Raw genomic sequence first — 19,847 nt, 5'->3', positions numbered from 1 at the left:
AGTGGCAGAACTGTATGCATTTTATTTAGCAAGATGTATTTACATGTGAAAAGAAATAAAGAAGCTGGCTGGCTGCTTCTGAGGAATGGAACTTGATGCCAAAGGCAGGACAAATTACTGCTGTTTGGCTACAAGCTTCTGAGAGCTACTTTACTTTATATTTTATGGGTGACTGCAATGTATCCAGATAGGGATAAAGATAAAAGAAGTGATAACAGAACACCTACACTGAAAAATAAAGTTCTCTTGAGAAAACTTTATTAACATGAATAACAATAAATCACCCCAAACTTTCCATAGTCTTTACGAAGTTTTAATTTTAAAGATGAAATTTATTTCAAAAGTTCTTATATAAACCAATCATGAATAAGCTTTTATAATGAACTTCTCAAATCTTTTTACTATCTACCTTTCTGGCTCAGCTGGTAAAGAATACGCCTGCAATGTGGGAGACTTGGGTTCGATCCCTGGGTTGGGAAGATACCCTGGAGAAGGGAAAGGCTACCCACTCCAGTATTTCTGGCCTGGAGAATTCCATGGACTGTATAGTCCATGGGGTCACAAAGAGGCAGACACGACTGCGTGACTTTGACTTTCTTCTTGGGATAGCTTTGTTATAATACTATCACATTTCCTTTTTTATTCAAATCAACTGTTTTCAAGATAAATGATTATTAGCAAATCTTGATGCAAGATAAACATGATACTATAAAATTACCATTTCCTAACAACTATCTAAAGTAAAAAAGTATTTGGTACTAAGTGTTCTTATGTTCAAATTCTAAAAGTAATTTTTAGTCCCAAGGGAACTTGGTACTCCAAGACTTAAAAAAAATGTTTTAATGATATTTACATAACATATATATTTTTAATCACTAAGTTCCTCCTCATCACTGAAGTATGTGCTTTTCTTTATCCTTGGGCGTCTTGAATCATCTGATGTTGAAGGACCTCCTGAACTGGGTTTCCATTTTTTTTGTTCTTCTTCAATTTTGGCTTGCTGTAAAGGTTATTTGGAAAATAAACAAAACAAAAATCAGGAATCTGCTTAATATTAATAATATTAAAATAATATTATTTGTCCTACCCCCAAGTTTTCTCCCAGTCTTACCATGTTACTCAGAATTAGTCTGGGTAATTTCTATTAATTAACAGGCATATGAAATGAAGCTTACTTGCCATTGCTGTTGGCTGTGGGTACATTACATAAAATACTGAATTAACTAACTAAAAGGAAAAATGAATTGATGTATGCATTTATAATTTATCAACTACATTAAAACAAAATAACTGGTTATATAAAATCAGGAAGTTACACATTTTCTTCAAAAAATGTTTCATATACTTGTATTAGAACTTTTAATGATCAAAAATGTTTTTTGTTTTAAAATGAAGCTTCCTTTAAAACAATATCTTTGATTTAATAAAATCTTTTCTGTTGGGGGCTAAACTCATTTTAATCAATTAGTTCTATTCAATTCTATACTGAAAACAGATTATGATATTAAAAGTGTTGTGGGGCCCTTAAAATCTAGAAAGAACCAATAGGAACTTTTCCATCACACTATTATAAAGATCTTAAAGAAGGAGCCCATCTCCTAAAGTTTAGGGACAAAGGGGAAAGACAGAGGATGTCATGAGGAGACGATTAATAAAGCAAGCAAGGAATATAAAACTATTAACTCAAGGGAGCTATGGCAGGTGCCTTGGAAAAAGAACTGTTGAATACCTGGAAAGCTATGGCCTGACTGAGGCTGTCAAGAGCAGGATCTTCCCCTTCATCTTCACTTTCTTCTACTTCTTCACTAAATTATTAAAAAAATCAAAATGCACTCAATAGTAAAAAGACAGCATACATTTAATTTATTTGGTGAGAGTGGATATACATACATTTCTTCTTCTGGCTCAGGAATTTTCTTTTTTTTCTTTTTCTCTTTCTTCTTTGGAGGTTCACGTTCTCCAAGCATATTTTTAGGACAGGCATAACTTAAGTGTCCACTTTCCTTTTGTTTCCCATTGAGAAGGAAAGGAAGAAATAGAACATTTGTGTTAGTAACACAAAATATGAAAATATATACATTATGTATTATTAACAGAAACTTGGTGGTTCCTTAAGATTAAATGTCAAGATTCAGGATATAAAAATTCAAAATTTAAATGGACCATCTACCTTAAATGTTAAAATTTTAAGTTAGTATGATAAAATGGGGACAAAACTACTCCTAACTTCAAAGATGTTAACAATCTCTTTTAAAAACATGTGGAAAATTTAAAGTCTTCCTCACTTTTCCTTGCAATTAATTTCATTTTGCTTATTTCATACCTAGACTACACTAGCATTGCCCACTTATGATAGCCATTTGTTACAATTCTCTTGTGGTTACTGAGAATTGATTTGTTTGAACTGATACATACTGGATTGTGAATCAGTTGTTTGAATTGATACATACTGGATTGTGAAGACAGCAGGAAAAAATTATATAAAATGCAGGGTACTGGATGCTTGGGGCTGGTGCACAGGGACGACCCAGAGGGAGGGTAGGGGAGGGAGGAGGGAGGAGGGTTCAGGATGGGGAACGCGGGTATACCTGTGGCGGATTCATTTCGATATTTGGCAAAACTAATACAATATTGTAAAGTTTAAAAATAAAATAAAATTAAAAAAAATATTATCCTTTTAAAAATATTAATTACATAATTCAAATGATAATACTTTGAATTACATAAAATGTATTTAACTCTTACCCTGTTTATTATTTTTAATGTGGCTATTAGAACATTTAAAATTGCATTTGCAGCTTGCATACATTTGTATTTGACAGTGCTGGACTAGCTGTAACATTAAAAGGAGATATAACATTGTCTGAGTTTAAAAGAAGACAGTGAATCTGTATATTAGCTTACCAAAATAACTTTAAGAAGATTTATGTGAGAATGAGGGTGTGGGCAGAGACTGAGCCAGGATTAAAACAGCAGAAGAGAAAATGAATCATGCTCTTCAAGTATTATTTTATAAAGCATCAAACCAACTATGTACTTTTTATACCTGGGGACATGGCTGCACCCAAAAGGTGTTATTATTAAGGAACTGCTGAGAGCATGCACTTAGAGAACCATTTTGCAAAGTGTTCTGGAATAACGATATACCAAAAACCGTTAACATATCCCATACCAAAAAAGGGGTTTAACAATGCAACAGCTTTTGGAAAAACCAGGCTAAAATAAACAGATTTGGGGTGGGGAAGAGTTTTAAGAAATACTATAATGTACAAAGTATAACATAACACATTTATGGACTCATGAACCAAAACAGATTAACAGATTTACCCAGAAGTTCTCAGATAATATCTACTGTGAATATATATACTCATCTATCTGACCATAATAACTCCTCCCTCTCTTCCTTTTTTTTTTTAACAAAACTTAGGAGTCTGGAACACAGTTTTTGAAACATTAACTTAAGTGTTAGAATCACAAAATTCGACAGAACTTACCCAGGACCTTGCTCGCTCTCTCTTTCCGTCTATCCATCCATCTATCCACTCACTTACCTGTCTGTATATGTAAATATTTTTGAGAGGGAGTGAGTGACATTGGAGAAAGAACTCCCAAAACCATTTCCTTCTATTTTCCATATAATCGTGTAGCCAGAACAATGTCTCTCAGTAATTTTCCCTTCAGTAAACGCTCCCCATTAATCTCTGGATCATATATATGGAGACATTTTAGAAACAGAAAGCAATGAGACCCAGACTGAAATTCCCTTGATATCATTATGGGCCTTGGGCAAAATTGCTCTGCGGCTATGTATGTCTCCTAATCACCCAAAGTTTAAATGGATAACAATATTAATAGATGATGAGAACTAGGTAAGAAAATCTGGGTATAGTTCAGCTCCTGAACTATTAGCAGTACCAATAGGTGGGAAAACTTTTCAAAACAATATCCCATAGAGGATAGGTCATATGACAGTGTTTTTACTGATCTGTGATACTTAATCATTGTCAAACTACTATAGAAATGCAAAAATTTATGGGTCACTAAAATCTGGGTGTTCTCTGGAAGGAATGATGCTAAAGCTGAAACTCCAGTACTTTGGCCACCTCATGCAGAGTTGACTCATTGGAAAAGACTCTGATGCTGGGAGGGATTGGGGGCAGGAGGAGAAGGGGACGACAGAGGATGAGATGGCTGGATGGCATCACCGACTCATATCACAGACGTAAGTTTGAGTGAATTCTGGGAGTTGGTGATGGACAGGGAGGCCTGGCATGCTGTGATTCATGGGGTTGCAAAGAGTCAGACACGACTGAGTGACTGAACTGAACTGAAAATCTTTCAGACAATAATGTAAGTAATTAGTCTTAACATTTTTTAACCTAACAACTTTCAAAGATTTAGAAACTGCAGAAAATACCTTTCTAGATTACCCAACTCAGACTGTCTTTATATCATAGTATATTTCAACTGAATTTACTTAAATGAGTCTACATTCCGAAAGTGAAACTTTTATAACTTGACTTTATCCTTCCAGAAGTTCTGGAGAACACAAATAAAACACTGATGTGAAAAACACCTTCAAGTAAATAATGGAAAATTATATTGCTTTAGGTATACTCACCCCACATTCATAACACTTAGATTTATCAAAGTAGTTTCGTCTTCGGATGAACTCAGCTGCTCTTCCATTGTCAATAGCAATGCTTGCTTTTATCACTCTACCAAATAACTGGACCAGAGAAAAGTGTAAATGCAGAAGGATGTTATCTCATTGAAACCTAAAACTACAGTTATTGGATTCCATTTCTTCAAGTTTTCAATTCTATTTTTTTATATTATTTTAGCAAATGCCCACGTAGGTGTGACAAATTCTTTCCTGTAGAACAGATTTTTATCCCTTATATTCTACCAGTGTTTTGGGAACCCAGTACAGTTTTGACCTCTTTTCTATAAGTAAAATACCCCCAGGAACTACTGATATCCAGACATGACCATCCACTGCATCGCCACATTTTTAGCCTGGTTTGAACACAGACTTTTGGTTAAAAACCTTGCTGGGAACGAATGGCTTACCTGTTTGTTGTTTATTGCCCGGGTACAGTTTTGTGCAGAGTCTTTATCCAAAAATAAAATAAATGCAACCCCTTTACTCCTTCTGGTATCTTTATCTTTCATTATAGTAACCCTTAAAGCATAAACAAATAGCCAGTTAAAAATGAGGCAGCAATAAATAAAACATATGAATAAATTCTTGAAATGAGAAACTGTGATACTAACACAAGTGAACACAGCTATAATTAGGAGTATCTGATAAATCAAACATTAATCAGAAGTTGAGGATGAAGTAGAGATTACAAGAGACAATGGAATCTTGAAGATTAAGCATAATTCCTCTTCTCTACTGACTCCCTCTCTGCAGGAAAAAAACAAAACTGAGGTATTCTTTTCTGCACAAAAAGTAAAGTGATTTACTCAATTTTTTTTTCTAGTTTTAGAATAAAACTATATTCTTAATATTATTTTAAAGAATCTCCAGTTCTGTGCTTCTCAGCCATACTACCCAAAGAACCTGAATGGTATGGATGGTGACAAGACCACCGAGCCTGCTCTTTCTCCTCGTCCTTCACCCATCCCTAGTCCTGTTGGTCCTTGCTCATCGTACGTCATTAAACACATTTTAGGAAACAATATTCAACAGGGCTCTTTGGAGAAATGGCTGATTTGAAGGCTGGGAGAGGCTACATCCAAGATGAACTTGGAACATCTTGTTATGCTAGAAAGGAAGCACTTGAAAAAAAGTGTAATGATGGGGCATGGCACAAGAACAGAGAAGCCAGCTGAAGGGAGAGCCCACTGGCCGAATCTAGGACAATCTGAGTACCAAAATAATTAAATACATTAATGAATTACAAACCACATAAGAAAGGAATTCTTAAGTCCATGCTGATAATAAATAAATGGGGGAGAAAGGAGGGCTACTGCTTATTGCACAAACAGGGAGGGCCAGAAAATCACCATTTGAAACGATCACGGTAAAGACTGGGACAGGCAAGAATTACAACAAATGCTATGTCTCAAATGAAATTTTTATGTGGAACAGGATGCTTGCATTGTCTTAACTGTCTCCCATTGATTGCTTGTTAGTTGCACAAGGGAAAAATAATTATACAGCAGAGAAGTTGGTTAAACCTTGACTGAGTGATCAAAATTAGTATCACTAATGAGATAGATGGATGCTGTATGAATCCAGACACCTTGAGAATAAATCATCTATAGAGCATTCCTGCCAAGACTATATAACCCCCATATAATCATGAGGCAACATCAGGAAAACACATGGGTTAGAGTTGTATTATTTATAAATGTTTCAGACTAAGGGAGGCTAAAAAGATTTGACAGTAAAAATCAACACTTAACTCTAGACTGCATTCTGCTCTACAGGTGTAAAATTCTACGTGGGATATTATTAGGTCAACTGACAAAACTGGAACATGGACAATTGATTCAACAAAAGTACTGCATCAGGATAAATTTATGAGTTTGGTTAACTGTGCTGTGGCTCTATAATATATAACCCTAATGTATTTTTAGGAAATACACAATGAAGTACTATGCTGCTGCTGCTAAGTCACTTCAGTCGTGTCCGACTCTGTGTGGCCCCATAGACGGCAGCCCACCAGGCTCCCCCGTCCCTGGGATTCTCCAGGCAAGAACACTGGAGTGGGTTGCCATTTCCTTCTCCAATGCATGAAAGTGAAAAGTGAAAGTGAAGTCACTCAGTCGTGTCTGACTCTTCGCAACCCCGTGGACTGCAGCCTACCAGGCTCCTCCGTCCATGGGATTTTCCAGGCAAGAGTACTGGAGTAGGTTGCCATTGCCTTCTCCGATGAAGTACTATATTTAGGAGTAAAGGGTGATGACATTTATAACACCCTCAAATGACTCACAAAAGCAAATTGTGTTTGTGTGTATGTATACACATAAAGACACACACACATAGGCACATATATGTGTGCTTGGTTGTGTCTGAAGCTTTGTGACCCCATGGACTGTAGTCTGCCAGGCTCCTCTCTCCATGGAATCTTCCAGGCAAGAATACTGGAATGGGTTGTCATTTCCTATTTCAGGGGATCTTCCTGACCCAGGGATCAAACTTGGGATCAAGTCTTGCATCTTTTGCACTGGCAGGTGGGTTCTTTACCACTGCTTCAACCTGGGAAGCCATACATATACACACAAACGTATATATACACATACACACACACACACACATATACCCACACATGAACACACATTGGGGAGAGACTACAAAAGATAAAATAAATAGGGTAAAATGTTAACAGTACGTGAATCTAGGTAAGGGATATTTTGATGTTCTTTGCACTATTTTTGTAACTTATAAATTTGGGATTATTTCCAAATAGCAAAAAAGAGACAATATTTAAGACAAAGCTTAATAATTTTCTAAAAACTAAATTAACAGGAAAACAGACAAGAGGATATGAATGAATAAACAAATTTTATTTAATATTATATTTCACATATTAAATTTTATTTTATTTAGGTTTGGGTTTTTAGGTACCTATAGTCTCTGGAATGAAACTGGTAAAAAGATACCTCTATATTAAGAAAAGCGATGTCTTATTCCATTAAAAAAATAAGTTACAATAACTTAGGGGAAAGTGGACAACTAAAATGGTTTACTTTCTCAAAGGCAGCATGTGTTTATTCATTGGGTTTATAAGGAAAGAAGTCAAGTACTCAATGATGCTCAAGTTTAGACTAATTTTCTGCAGACACACCAGTTATTGAACATAACAAAGTTTTTAACCCATTTTAAAAAAAAGTGTGAAGTGAGACATTGCTTTAACTTTTAAAAAACTCGTAATGTTTCTGGAGGTCAGTTAAAGTCATACATTAATTTTTGAAAGTACTATTTTGGAAGTGTTCGCTTTCTAAATCATCCTCTATTAATGATCTCTCTCCTCCGTCCTCTCTTTTCTGTTCCCATTGCTTTTTCTTGTCCATAGTGGCATTACTGTTTCCATAGTCTATTCTTACTGGTTCCCTTGATGTTAATTCCTGCTCATATGCTGGAATTAACACAGTGGAAGAGTCTTCTACTTAAGGAATAAATAAAATCACTTACTCCCTCGCTTAAAAGGTCTTGGTTCTCCAAACTGCCTACTCTCCAGTGCAGCAGTCAATGGCCTTTATTGTGCCCTCCCCATCTCTCGCTGCCCCGCACTCGCACACTGTAAGCTTTAGCCACAAGAAGGCATTCAGTGTTTATGCAGCATGGCCTGAACCTCCCTAAACTGGCACCTCTGTTCACATGCCTTCTATCCTCTTTAAATTCTCAATTTTTGCCCATAAAATTTTACTCACTCTTCAGGGTTCAGAATGTATGAGTTCTTACATTTCTTTAACTGCTTGTCTCTGCTGAAATCTGTATAAACACTGCCTCATCTTCCCTACTGAAGTTTATTTTTGCAGTAATGACAAGTCTTTATGTTTGGATACACGTGATGGCATTTTCACTTTATTAATTTGTCAGCTACTTCTTTAAGCTTTATCTATAAAACGCTCCTTTCAGCTCACCTATTTTGATTGAGAAAATAGTTTCTCAGAAGCATGTATCCATTTGTTTGTTCATGAGGCCATTCAGTCCTTCCATTAGCCTCAAGTACAAGTACTAAGCACTGGCAGCAGGACAAGGTTTTTACCCTCAGGAAAAAACTGACAGTCTAGAGGTAGAGAGAGACCTATAAACCAATTAAAATACATTATTTTGACAGAATTACCTTCTATGATAACAGAAAAGTAATTATATCAAGGATTTGAGAGGACAAACCTAGGATTTATTCCCATGTCTCTGGCATGGGAGAAAAGGTGGATGGTGGCACCATTTCCTGATATAAGGCAGATGATGTACTCATTTAAGCACATAAAGTAGACACTATTCTGGGAAACCTCACTGTCATCTGTAACACCTCCTTCTCATTCACCCAACCATTATATACAAAATAAGTACAGCACTAAGTATTATCCATTCTTCTGCCTAATGATTTCTCAAATCTGACCAGTTTCTACCTCTCTACCTGTATCATTTTAGTCTAGATTTCTTCCCAGGGCTACTGTTATATCTTTTAACTGGTGTCCCTGCATCTGCTCATGTTCCCCTCCAATCCAGTCTCTACACTGAAGTTGGATGGAACAAGGTTCTAAAAATTCAAATCATGTCACTCTAATTAAAATTATTTAACAGATTCCTGGTCTTCTTAGAGGAATCTGTTTCTGGACCCATCTTGTGCTTTTCCCCTCTTGCTTACTCATCTCAAGTCACACTGGCTGTTTCTTGATCTTACTTTATTTTCTCTTGCCAGAGGGTCTTTGCGGGCCTTTGTATAAGCATTCCCTCTAACTGAAATGTTCTTCTCATTCTTTTTACCTACTTGTACTCAGCCTCTAGGTTTCAACTCAAAGAATACTGCCTTTGTAAAGCTACTCTGACTCTCTAGACTAGATCATGTCTTCCTTGCTTATAGGTGCTTATAACTCTGTGTCTAACTTCATAGCATTCTCATGGTTAACAATTATGTATTGATATGGAAATTTATTCAGTGATTCTGACAGGGAAAAATCAAGAAAAGGTAATGGGAAGGTAAGGGAATAGGCTGGAATCAAACCTTGTCTTCACTGCTGACTGGCAATATGATTTTAGGTTTACAGGCTTCAGTTTTGTCAATTACAACATCAGGATAATAGCAGTGTTTACCTTCAAAGACAGTTGTGAGACTTTAATGAGATAATTTATGTAAAGATATTAGAACAATAAGGCTTCCCAGGTGGCAGAGTGGTAAAGAATTCACCTGCCAATGCAGGAGATGTGGGTTCAATCCCTGGCTTGGGAAGATCCCTTGGAATAGGAAATGGCAACCCATTCCACTATTTTTGCCTGGAAAATTCCATGGACAGAGGAGCCTGGTGGGCTAGTCCATGGGGTCGCCAAAGAGTCAGACATGACTGAGCACGCACACACACGCGCACGTGCACACACACACACACACATTAGAACAATGCCTAGCATGTGCTCATTGTTTCATATCATTATTATTAGTGTTCTGATTGATAATGATCACCGTTTGAAATTCTGAAGACCTCAAAATTGATTTAGTAGTATTTCTGTTGTTTTTTTTAACGGAGAAGTAATTTTAAAAGATGTGAACTTCAGGATGCAGATGAACTTCAACTGTTTAATGTCCATTTATCAAAAGCTAAAGAAAAACAACTAGTTAAGATAAATATGCTCTAAATTCCTGGGATTTTAAATGACTTTAAATTTATACTAAAACATATATTAGTTATAAGATAGAGTAACACTATCTTGTTTTTACTTTATACTCTCATTAACCCTGCATAGTTCAAGAGTCAGTGGTGTTTGTTTTTACATTGTTTGACAAATAATAATCCATTTATAGTATACTTGCTAACATACCTTCTACTACCTGATATTTATATTTAATCAGCTTTTATGTCTTATATTGGATAACAGAATCAGTTTTAATTCTTAATAATGTGGTATAAAACAAGTAAATAATAACACAAAGGACTACCATGAAACCATTAAATATAAGGATGTATCTATACAGTACATGGAAAGCTATTTACAATAAGTCAAGTTAAAAAAAGACAACAAAATTGCATGCATAGAAAGGAGTCTTTTTAAACTTGTCTATAGATATTTATGTATATTAAAAAATTAAATACACATAAAATGTTAACAGCAGTATTTTTATTCTTTTTTATATCAAATATCTGTTTTATAAAAATATAGTAAATCTACTTTCATTAAGAAAATAATGGAGAAGAAAATTAAGATAGACTTTCAAATGAAGTTTCAGGATCTGATATACTTACTTTACAACTTTGCCATACTTGGAAAATATCTGAAACAAAAGACCACATAATGATTTGCAATTTGTTTTAAAATCATAAAAAACACATTAAGTTTTCAGGCTGTATATACTGACCACATTTTTTATTGTAGTTTACGAAAAGTTTTAGCATTTAGTCAGTAAGGCAGACCACAGAAGATATATTTTTTTAGTGACTTGAATAATACTCTTTTTTGTCTATTTGTATCACAGGTATTTATTTACCTTAATTCTTAAATTTCTGACAAATTCCCTGACAAAGAGTACAGGGGAAAAAAAACAAAAAACAAAACACTCTTCAAGTGTGGTAGGTTGAAGGCACACACACTGCACAGCTATAGTTCGTACGGTTTATCCATGACAACTGTCAACCCCACCAGAGCTCCGGAGAAACCTTGTGCTTTAATTATCAATGTTGTAGAATAGCACTGTTCCTAACTTACTCCCCTCCACCCCATCAAGCAATCACTATTTCAGAAGACAGATCCTTACTTAGACTGCTTATAAAATAAAAAAAGCTTCTATATTGAAAAAATTGATTCCTATCAGCCTACTTCTTCTGCCCACCCTAATATGTTGGTGGCACTTTACAGTTGGCCCTTTCTTCCCTTTTACATCTACATCTTCACTCTAGGCAATCTCATCTATTTCTATTGCTTCAACCAGTACCTATATACTGATAGTTCCTGTTTATCATGTAACACTTTGTAGAAGAGTCTTTTATGATACATTAATATGTGTAAGAAATAACAATAATAAATGTTTGAGTTCTATAATTAAGTTGTGTAACCCTGGGGCTTCCCTAGTGGTTCAGGTGAAGAACCCGCTTGCAATATAGGAGACCCAGGTTTGATCCCTGGGTCAGGAAGATCCCCTGAAGAAAGGAATAGCTGGCTACCCACTCCAGTATTCTTGCCTGCCTGGAGAATTCCATGGACAGAGGAACCTGGTGGGCTATAGTCCATGGGGTTGCAAAGAGTTGGACAAGACTGAGTGACTAAAACTTTCACTTCAACCCTGGAACACAGTATAACTAGATTGCAGTGTTAGTAATACTGGAGATCAGTAAAGACAGTTCTCTCTCTCTTTGTTGTGGTCTGCTTTTCATTTGCTTTCTTAAAAAAAAAATTATTAAAGGATAGTTGATTTACAATGTTATGTCAAGTATCTGGTGTATAGCAAAGTGATGTATATATATATGTGTGTGTGTGTACACACATTCTTCTCCATTTCGGTTTATTACAGGATATTGAATATAGTTTTCTATGCTGTACAGTTAAGACCTTACTGTTTATCCATTCTATATATAGTAGTTTGTATCTGCTAACCTCAAATTACCAGTCCATCCTTTCTTCCCTTTGGCAACCATTAAGTTTGTTCTCTATGTCTGTGAGCCTGCTTCTGTTTTGTAGGTTAAGCTCATTTGTGACATATTTAGATTCTACATGTAAGGGATATTTTATGGTATCTGTCTTTCTCTTTCTGATTTACTTCACTTAGTACCATCTCTAGGGTCATCCATGTTGCTGCAAATGGCATTATTTTATTCTTTTTTATGGTTGAGTAGTATTCCACACAAACACACACACCTCACATCTTCATCTATTTATGCTGATAGACATGTAGATTGTTTCCATGTCTTGGCTATAGTGAATAGTACTGCTATGAACATAGAGGTGCATGTATTTTTTCAAACTATAGTCCTGTTTGGATGTATGCCCAGCAGTGGGATTGTGGGATCCCTATGGCAACTCTAATTTAGTTTTTTCAGGAACTTCCATACTGTTTTCCGTAGTAGCTACACCAATTTACGTTCCCACCAATGATGTAGGACGATTCTTTTTTTCCTACACTCTCTCTAGCATGTACTGTTTGTAGACTTTTTAATGATGGTCATCCTGACTGGTGTGAGGTGGTGTTTCATTGTAGTTATTTTCATTTCTCTAATAACTATCAATGTTTGTATCTTTTCATTCATGTGCCTATTGGCCATCTGTATGAATGACTATTTTCTGTACAATATTTTCTAATGGCATCTCACTTCACTGAGTCCTTATCATTAGTCATTATCTTACCATTATGCAAGTCCTATAAGGCACCCCTGAATGTGCTTGCCTCTGACTGTCTGCTTCTCTCCACTTTATTTACTGTCTGACTGAAATTCTTATCCCCCTTAGACATCTGCACAGCTGCCTCTTACTTCCTTCATGTCTTAATCAAAAGTCACCCTCCTAAAGTAAAATTTCACCCCTAAACGAACATTTAGTAACCCTCCATTCCTGCTTTATTTTTCCCCTTAGCATTAACTTAGTATCTAGTATTGACAAACATCATTTGAATTTTTTATATTTCAAATTGTTTCTCTATCTTGCTGTATTGTGAGTGCCAGAAGAGATTTTCATCTTTTTGTTCACTGATGTGTTCCTTGTACCTGGAACAATGTTCTGTGGCACACAGTAAGTATTCAATGAAAAGAGAGACGTCTCTATTCTGATACAAGGAAGGAAACTAAAGTTCATTTTCTCTGTTCTTCGAGACTCAAGTTGTCTTAATTCATCAAGTACTATGTAATCAAATCTTTCACTTTCATCAAGAGGCTCTTTAGTCCTTCTTCATTTTCTGCCATAAGGGTGGTGTCATCTGCATATCTGAGTTTATTGATATTTCTCCCGGCAATCTTGATTCCAGCTTGTGCTTCATCTAGCAAGGCGTTTCTCATGATGTACTCTGCATATAAGTTAAACAAGCAGGGTGACGATATACAGCCTTGATGTACTCCTTTTCCTATTTGGAACCAGTCTGTTGTTCCATGTCCAGTTCTAACTGTTGCTTCTTGACCTGCATACAGATTTCTCAGGAGACAGGTAAGGTGGTCTGGTATTCCCATCTCTTTAAGAATTTTCCACAGTTTGTGCTGACCCACACAGTCAAAGGCTTTGGTGTAGTCAATAAAGCAAAAGCATATGTTTTTCTGGAACTCTCCTGCATTTTTGATGATCCAGCAGATGTTGGCAATTTGATCTCTGGTTCCTCTGCCTTTCCTAAATCCAGCTTGAACATCTGGAAGTTCATGGTTCACATACTGTTGAAGCCTAGATTGGAGAATTTTGAACATTACGTTGAGATGAGTGAAATGAGTGAAATTGGGTGGTAGTTCAATATCAAACTAAACATTCTTTGGCACTGCCTTTCTTGGGGATTGGAATGAAAACTGACCTTTGCCAGTCCTGTGGCCACTGCTGAGTTTTCCAAATTTGCTGGCATAGTGAGTGCATCACTTTCACAGCATCATCTTTTTGGATTTGAAACAGCTCAATTGGAATTCCATCACCTCCAATAGTTTTGTTCATAGTGATGTTTCCTAAGGCCCACCTGAATTCACATTCCAGGATGTCTGGCTCTAGGTGAGTGATCAAACCATTGTGATTATCTGGGTCATGAAGATCTTTTTTGTACAGTTCTTGTGTGTATTCTTGCCACCTCTTCTTAACATCTTCTGCTTCTGTTAGGTCCATACCATTTCTGTCCTTTATTGAGCCCAACTTTGCATGATATGTTCCCCTGGTATCTCTAATTATTTTGAAGAGATCTTCAGTCTTTCCCACTCTATTGTTTTCCTCTATTTCTTGATGAAAGTGAAGAGGGGAGTGAAAAAGTTGGCTTAAAGCTCAACATTCAGAAAACGAAGATCATGGCATCTGATCCCACCACTTCAAGGCAAATAGATGGGGAAACAGTGGCAGACTTTATTTTGGGGGGCTCCAAAATCACTGCAGATGGTGACCACAGCCATGAAATTAAAAGATGCTTGCTCCTTGGAAGGAAAGTTATGATCAACCTAGACAGCATATTAAAAAGCAGAGACATTACTTTGCCAACAAAGGTCTGTCTAGTCAAGGCTATGGTTTTTCCGGTAGTCATGTATGGATGTGAGAGTTGGACTGTGAAGAAGGCTGAGCGCCAAAGAATTGATGCTTTTGAACTGTGGTGTTGGAGAAGACTCTTGAGAGTCCCTTGGACTGCAAGGAGATCCAACCAGTCCATCCTAAAGGAAATCAGTCCTGAATATTCATTGGAAAGACTGATGCTGAAGCTGAAACTCCAATACTTTGGCCACCTGATGCAAAGAACTGACTCATTTAAAAAGACTCTGATGCTAGGAAAAGACTGAAGGTGGGAGGAGAAGGGGATGACAGAGGATGAGATGGTTGGATGGCGTCACCGACTCAATGGACGTGAGTTTGAGTAAACTCCAGGTGTTGGTGATGGACAGGGAGGCCTGGAGGGCTGCAGTCCATGGGGTCGCCAACAGTCAGACACGACTGAGCAACCGAACTGAACTGAACTGATGTATCACCTATGCAGCATCTCTCCACTGTACTTAACATCTACCCAAAGTAGCAGAGAAAAGAGGGCACACTTGGAAGATAGGATTCATGTCATCCCTGGAAGTCCCTCTCAACCATCAATCTGCAGAATAGACAAAGCAGGAAATTTTGTTCTCTGTAAGGTAAGGAGCATAAAGAATATGTTGGAAAGGATTTCTTTTTATCTTTTACTCACCCTATTCTGAATTGAAACCAAACTTTATTAAACTGTTATGTTTTTGTCACATATTAAATTAAGATATACTTTCAGAATTGGAGGGTTAGGAAAGGGATCTGTTTTGCTTCCATCAGCTCTTTCCTCCAAAACCTCCACTCCACTACCAGTTTCAAAAGCCAAGTAAGCAAGCAGGAAAAATCAGCTTCATTATGCTAGTAGTGTCTTCTGCATTTTTTGTTTAAAAAAAAAAAAAACAAACTTGTTATTCTCTATAAAGCACTGGAAATTTTCTTTGGAAATGACAAGTGTCTAATTTTTTTCACTTATGTTTGCAATAGAGGTTTTTGGTATTAATGATTTAAGTGCATTTTAATGTATTTATTAAGAATATTGTCTAAGAGAACTGCTTGCTTAAGTGATATTTGTATGTCAAATACAGAATTCAGTAGATAATAGTACTAATATAGCAACTTACCCGATATAAGTCATTGTTGGTCAGGGAAAAGGGCAGATTGGATACATACACTGTGCTTTTACTTGGGGCCAATCCACCACTCATTTCTAAAAAACAAACAAACAAACCCAGAAGCAATCTAAAACAGGTATTCTTCCTTGCAAGTAAAACCAATACTATAGGGAAATGACAAATTTATACAATTTTTCTTACTTCTTAGTAATAATCAGTGATAGCTTATGGTGAACCATGTCAGATTCATGATCTCCAAAGATTTAGCTTCGGGATCAGGGACAAGGGTTGATCACTTAGAGCTTTTGTGTCACAGAAATTTTATTACAGTGTAAAAGTACATAGAAAGCTTCTGACATAGACATTAGATGAGGGAAGAACGCCCCCCTTGCTAGTTTTATCAAAGCCTCATACACTTTTATCAGACCCACTTTCACAACTTATATCTTAAGTTGACAAGATTAGTCAGAAGGTTCTTGTTAAGAAGGAGAAACATGTCCTCGAGCAAGACACATTGTTGTTACATGTAATGTTACATCACTAATGTTACATCATTAGTACAGAGCTTAAGGAAAAGCATAAAAATGAATTGTTTGTTGTGTAAGCATTAACTCTGGGCTTAAAAAAAGTTAGTCTTAAAGATGGTTGTCATAAAAACTCAATAATTTAAGGAAAAAAGTTTTATATGACTAAGACAAAACATGTAGAAAAAAGAGTTAAGTCTTTTTCTCCTCTTCAAGAGCCCTGAGACTCCTTAACCTACCTAAGAATCGGCACTCACTCAGGAACAATGACTCTGGCTGGGTGAATTAAGGAATTGCTTTGCTCCAGACACCACTTAAAAGATTCTTTACACTAACCCTTTCAGTGATGGCATATGGTGTGAAGGAAAGGGTGAGTTTCAAACAAATGAGGGAAAAACTCTGAGGCTACTCTTAACCTCTCATAAGGCTAAGAGCAAGAAAGTGCTTTCAGATATGCCTAATACCTTACCTACCCATGTGAGAAAGAGCCTGGGAGGGCAGGAAGAACCTTAGCCACTGATATTCACTAATTTGGTTGGGTGCCTTTTTGATTGTCTTAATATTTTTGTCTGGAGCAGTGCTAAGAAGAAATTTTAGCCTCACATTATGATGTAATCAAAGTTCTCTCAAATCATTAATTTTGCATGTTATCGCTAAATTATGAAATGATACATTTTATCATTTGAATAATTTTCAGTGCCCTGAAGGGTACTGGCCTGTAGATGTATTTTTAAGTTTACAAGTAAAATCTGTAATTTATTTTCATATCGTATATTCATACCTGTGAAAATTATATCAGATTCAACCACGTTCAAATTTTCGATTTAAAAAGCGTGTGTGGTGTGTACTGAAGATCACAAATTGCAAAATAATGATTCTAAGGCATCCTTATTAGCGCTGTGATAGGAAAATCGCTTGGTGATTGGAATGTTCTGGGCGACAACTTCAGGAACCTAGCACGATAGGTCGCTTTTTAAAAGCTTCCTACTGAAGCTTTTCATATGTTAGCCGTTCCGGTGAGAACAGTGAGGGCAGGTAAAGGTCCTGAGATAAAAAGGGTGGCAGGAGAGAGGGGAAAATGGTTCCGGAAGCTTGTTCTGGAAAGGAGCCCGCAGGGAGCAAGGCCGCAACGGGGGAGGCGTTTACCTTCAACTGGGGCGGGCCCGGGGGGAGGGCCAGAAGAGCGCGAGCCCTCAGCTCACTTGGGGCTCAACCCCGAGCGTTCGTCGCTCCTTGCAGCTGGCATCACGGGTCCCGGGAGGGGTCAGGCGCAGGAGACGAGAAGGTAGCTGCTGTGTCTCTTCCCGGCTTTCCTTTGACCCAAACCCCGGAGGTGGGTTTAGGGGCGGGCACTTTTGTTGACGTCTTAGTGTGCGCCGGAAGTGCCTCCCCGGGAGCGCGGCGACGAGCGGACGACTACATTTACGGGATCTCCAGGCGGCCCAGAGTCAGTGAGCGCTTTTTACCTTTACGAGAGGTGGATGGGGACGGGCACGCGGCCTCCTGCACCCGGGAGGGGGCAGCGAGCGGGCGGGCGGGCGTTTCCGCGGTGGGACCTGGAGTCTCCCGCTGAATTTGAACTGTGCAGGGATTCTGCTCCTGCGGTTAAGGCGGAGAGACGCAGCGGAGTTTGGCATAAATGAAAGTGTTGAGTCTGTGATATAGGTTCACTTCTCTTTAGCACCATAATAGGCAAAAAAAGGGCTGAACTAGGTGGCATCGGTGACCCAAGGTCAGTTAGTAAGTCGATAAATTTACTGAATGTGTTCTACGTGCCCAGTTCGGTTATAGGCACTTCAGGAGTTACAAAAAAGTGTAAAGCGGCCTTTTTCTGGAGGATCCCTCAGTCTTGTTGGGGAGACAAGGTCAATTTGGGGACACTCGAATTCACACAAAGACTCATCCTGAGTATTGGTATGGACAACTGTAAAACTTCCTGGCACCTTTTTTCTCCCTATAAATCTGTAATGGGCAAACACTGCTTTTTCTCTAAGTGGCTGTAAACAGGCCCATCATTCCTACAGAAACACTAGAAAATTTAATGTAGGGTAGTTTATACTTAACTTCTATCCACCGGCACACGCAGACCAGCCCTCTAACCACTCCCTGGGAGCCTGCGTGCCAGCAGCCTGGAACAGAGTCTCTCGTGGAGCCTGCACGATCAATCTAAATCGAAGCTGGTGTCTTCTAGAGAGACGGAAGTGCAATCCAGCCAGGGCGCAGCAGAATTTTGAGAAGCCCGAAGGCCTCTGTGTGTCCGCCAGGGGACCGCAGGGACTAATTCTTTTGACAAACTTGTGGCCAGCCAAAACTGCCATGCTTCACATCCCTGTTAATCCTTGGTTACCGCCCGAGATGTAAGCCCTTTTGGTCTTCTATGCTACACCCTCATCCCTGTGCTGCTTTGTGCTCGCTCCCTCTCCCTTTATTTAGGCTATCACTGCTTCTCCCTCCTTTTCTTCCCACATTTCATTCCTCAACACAGGAACTGTGCTCTCTGAAACCTGTGCTTAACAAACTCTTTTACAGATTCAACCTCTTTATGGAAATTTTCTTACATCTCCTGACTCTAATACTTGTTTTTTCCCTCCAGTCAAGTCAGTTGAGCCCTTTCGTTGACCCTATTTATGGGTGGATCATGGCTCTTGCTTCCCTGGCTTATGTGGTAAAAAATCTGCCTGCAATGTGGGAGAACCGGGTTCGATCCCTGGGTCGGGAAGATACACTGGAGATGGAAATGGCAACTCACTCCAGTATTCTTGCCTGGAAAATCCCATGGACAGAGAGGCCTGGAGGGCTACAGTCCATGGAGTCACAAAGAGTCGGCCACGACTGAGCAACTAACACTTTCTTTCATGGCTCTATAGACATATTCAACTTATTTCTATTTCTAATGCTTTTTTCTTCTGTCATTGTCTTTGCAAAGTTCTTTTTTCTCTGAGACATTTGATTTTCCTTATCCCAAGCCTACCTCTTTCTGGTTGATTACTACATCTGCTAAAAATCTCAGTTTTAGTCACTTTCTCTGTGTGGTATTCCTAACCTCCCATAGACAGAGTTAAGTACCCTTGCCATGTGCTAAGTGCTCTCTACTTGCCTTTTAGTAGCATTTATCAGATGTATCCTGATTGCTTATCTCTTTGTCTTTGCTACGATGCTAGGCTTTTGAGGAGGAACTGTATTTGTCTTGTTTACTTTCGTAACTCTAGTGCCTAATAGGCAGTCAAGACTTTTTTGAATCATTGCAGTTGCTGCAGATACAGTCTCAGAATTCAGGTAGTTGATGTCATCTTCTGATTTTAAAATGTAAAAATCTTTCAAAAGGCATCAGCTGCTTCTCAGCTATAGCTGCTTTGGCTATGTGACTGCTCCCAG

The 19,847-nt window shown here is 37.9% G+C and overlaps 2 protein-coding genes across 52 annotated transcripts in view; one reads left to right on the top strand and one right to left on the bottom strand.

Moving 5' to 3' along the window:
• Window positions 1-236: 236 nt before the first annotated feature.
• On the bottom strand, window positions 237-17,789 carry ZCRB1 (zinc finger CCHC-type and RNA binding motif containing 1). 6 transcript variants are annotated; one of them, XM_086399901.1, is made up of 9 exons: window positions 17,619-17,789; window positions 15,958-16,043; window positions 10,921-10,949; window positions 8,602-8,765; window positions 5,074-5,185; window positions 4,622-4,729; window positions 1,891-2,003; window positions 1,730-1,805; window positions 237-1,000 (listed from the first exon to the last, which is right to left on the bottom strand). In XM_086399901.1, the coding sequence occupies exons 4-9, from the start codon at window positions 8,634-8,636 to the stop codon at window positions 869-871; spliced, it is 576 nt and encodes a 191-aa protein (XP_086256027.1). In that variant the 5' UTR covers window positions 8,637-8,765; window positions 10,921-10,949; window positions 15,958-16,043; window positions 17,619-17,789; the 3' UTR covers window positions 237-868. The 6 variants fall into 6 exon arrangements, with proteins under 6 accessions (XP_086256027.1, XP_086256029.1, XP_086256026.1 ...); XM_086399903.1 differs by lacking the exon at window positions 8,602-8,765 and adding an exon at window positions 5,278-5,413; XM_086399900.1 differs by lacking the exon at window positions 8,602-8,765.
• Window positions 17,221-19,847, top strand: part of PPHLN1 (periphilin 1) — a 175,851-nt gene continuing 173,224 nt past the window's right edge. For 24 of the 46 annotated variants that reach the window (XM_086399898.1, XM_086399895.1, XM_086399894.1 and 21 more), the window contains exon 1: window positions 17,865-17,919. In XM_086399898.1, the coding sequence (XP_086256024.1) occupies window position 17,919 (1 nt within the window). In that variant the 5' untranslated portion in view covers window positions 17,865-17,918. Of the gene's footprint in view, window positions 18,830-19,847 lie in introns of all 46 variants that reach the window. The other 22 variants (XM_086399857.1, XM_086399862.1, XM_086399856.1 and 19 more) reach the window with 5 other exon arrangements.

Source organism: Bos grunniens, chromosome 5 (assembly GCF_055505025.1).
Source record: "Bos grunniens cultivar Pamir isolate PY7600 chromosome 5, Bosgru_T2T1.0, whole genome shotgun sequence".
Lineage (NCBI taxonomy): Eukaryota > Metazoa > Chordata > Mammalia > Artiodactyla > Bovidae > Bos > Bos grunniens.
This window is presented reverse-complemented; position numbering and strand designations above follow the sequence as displayed.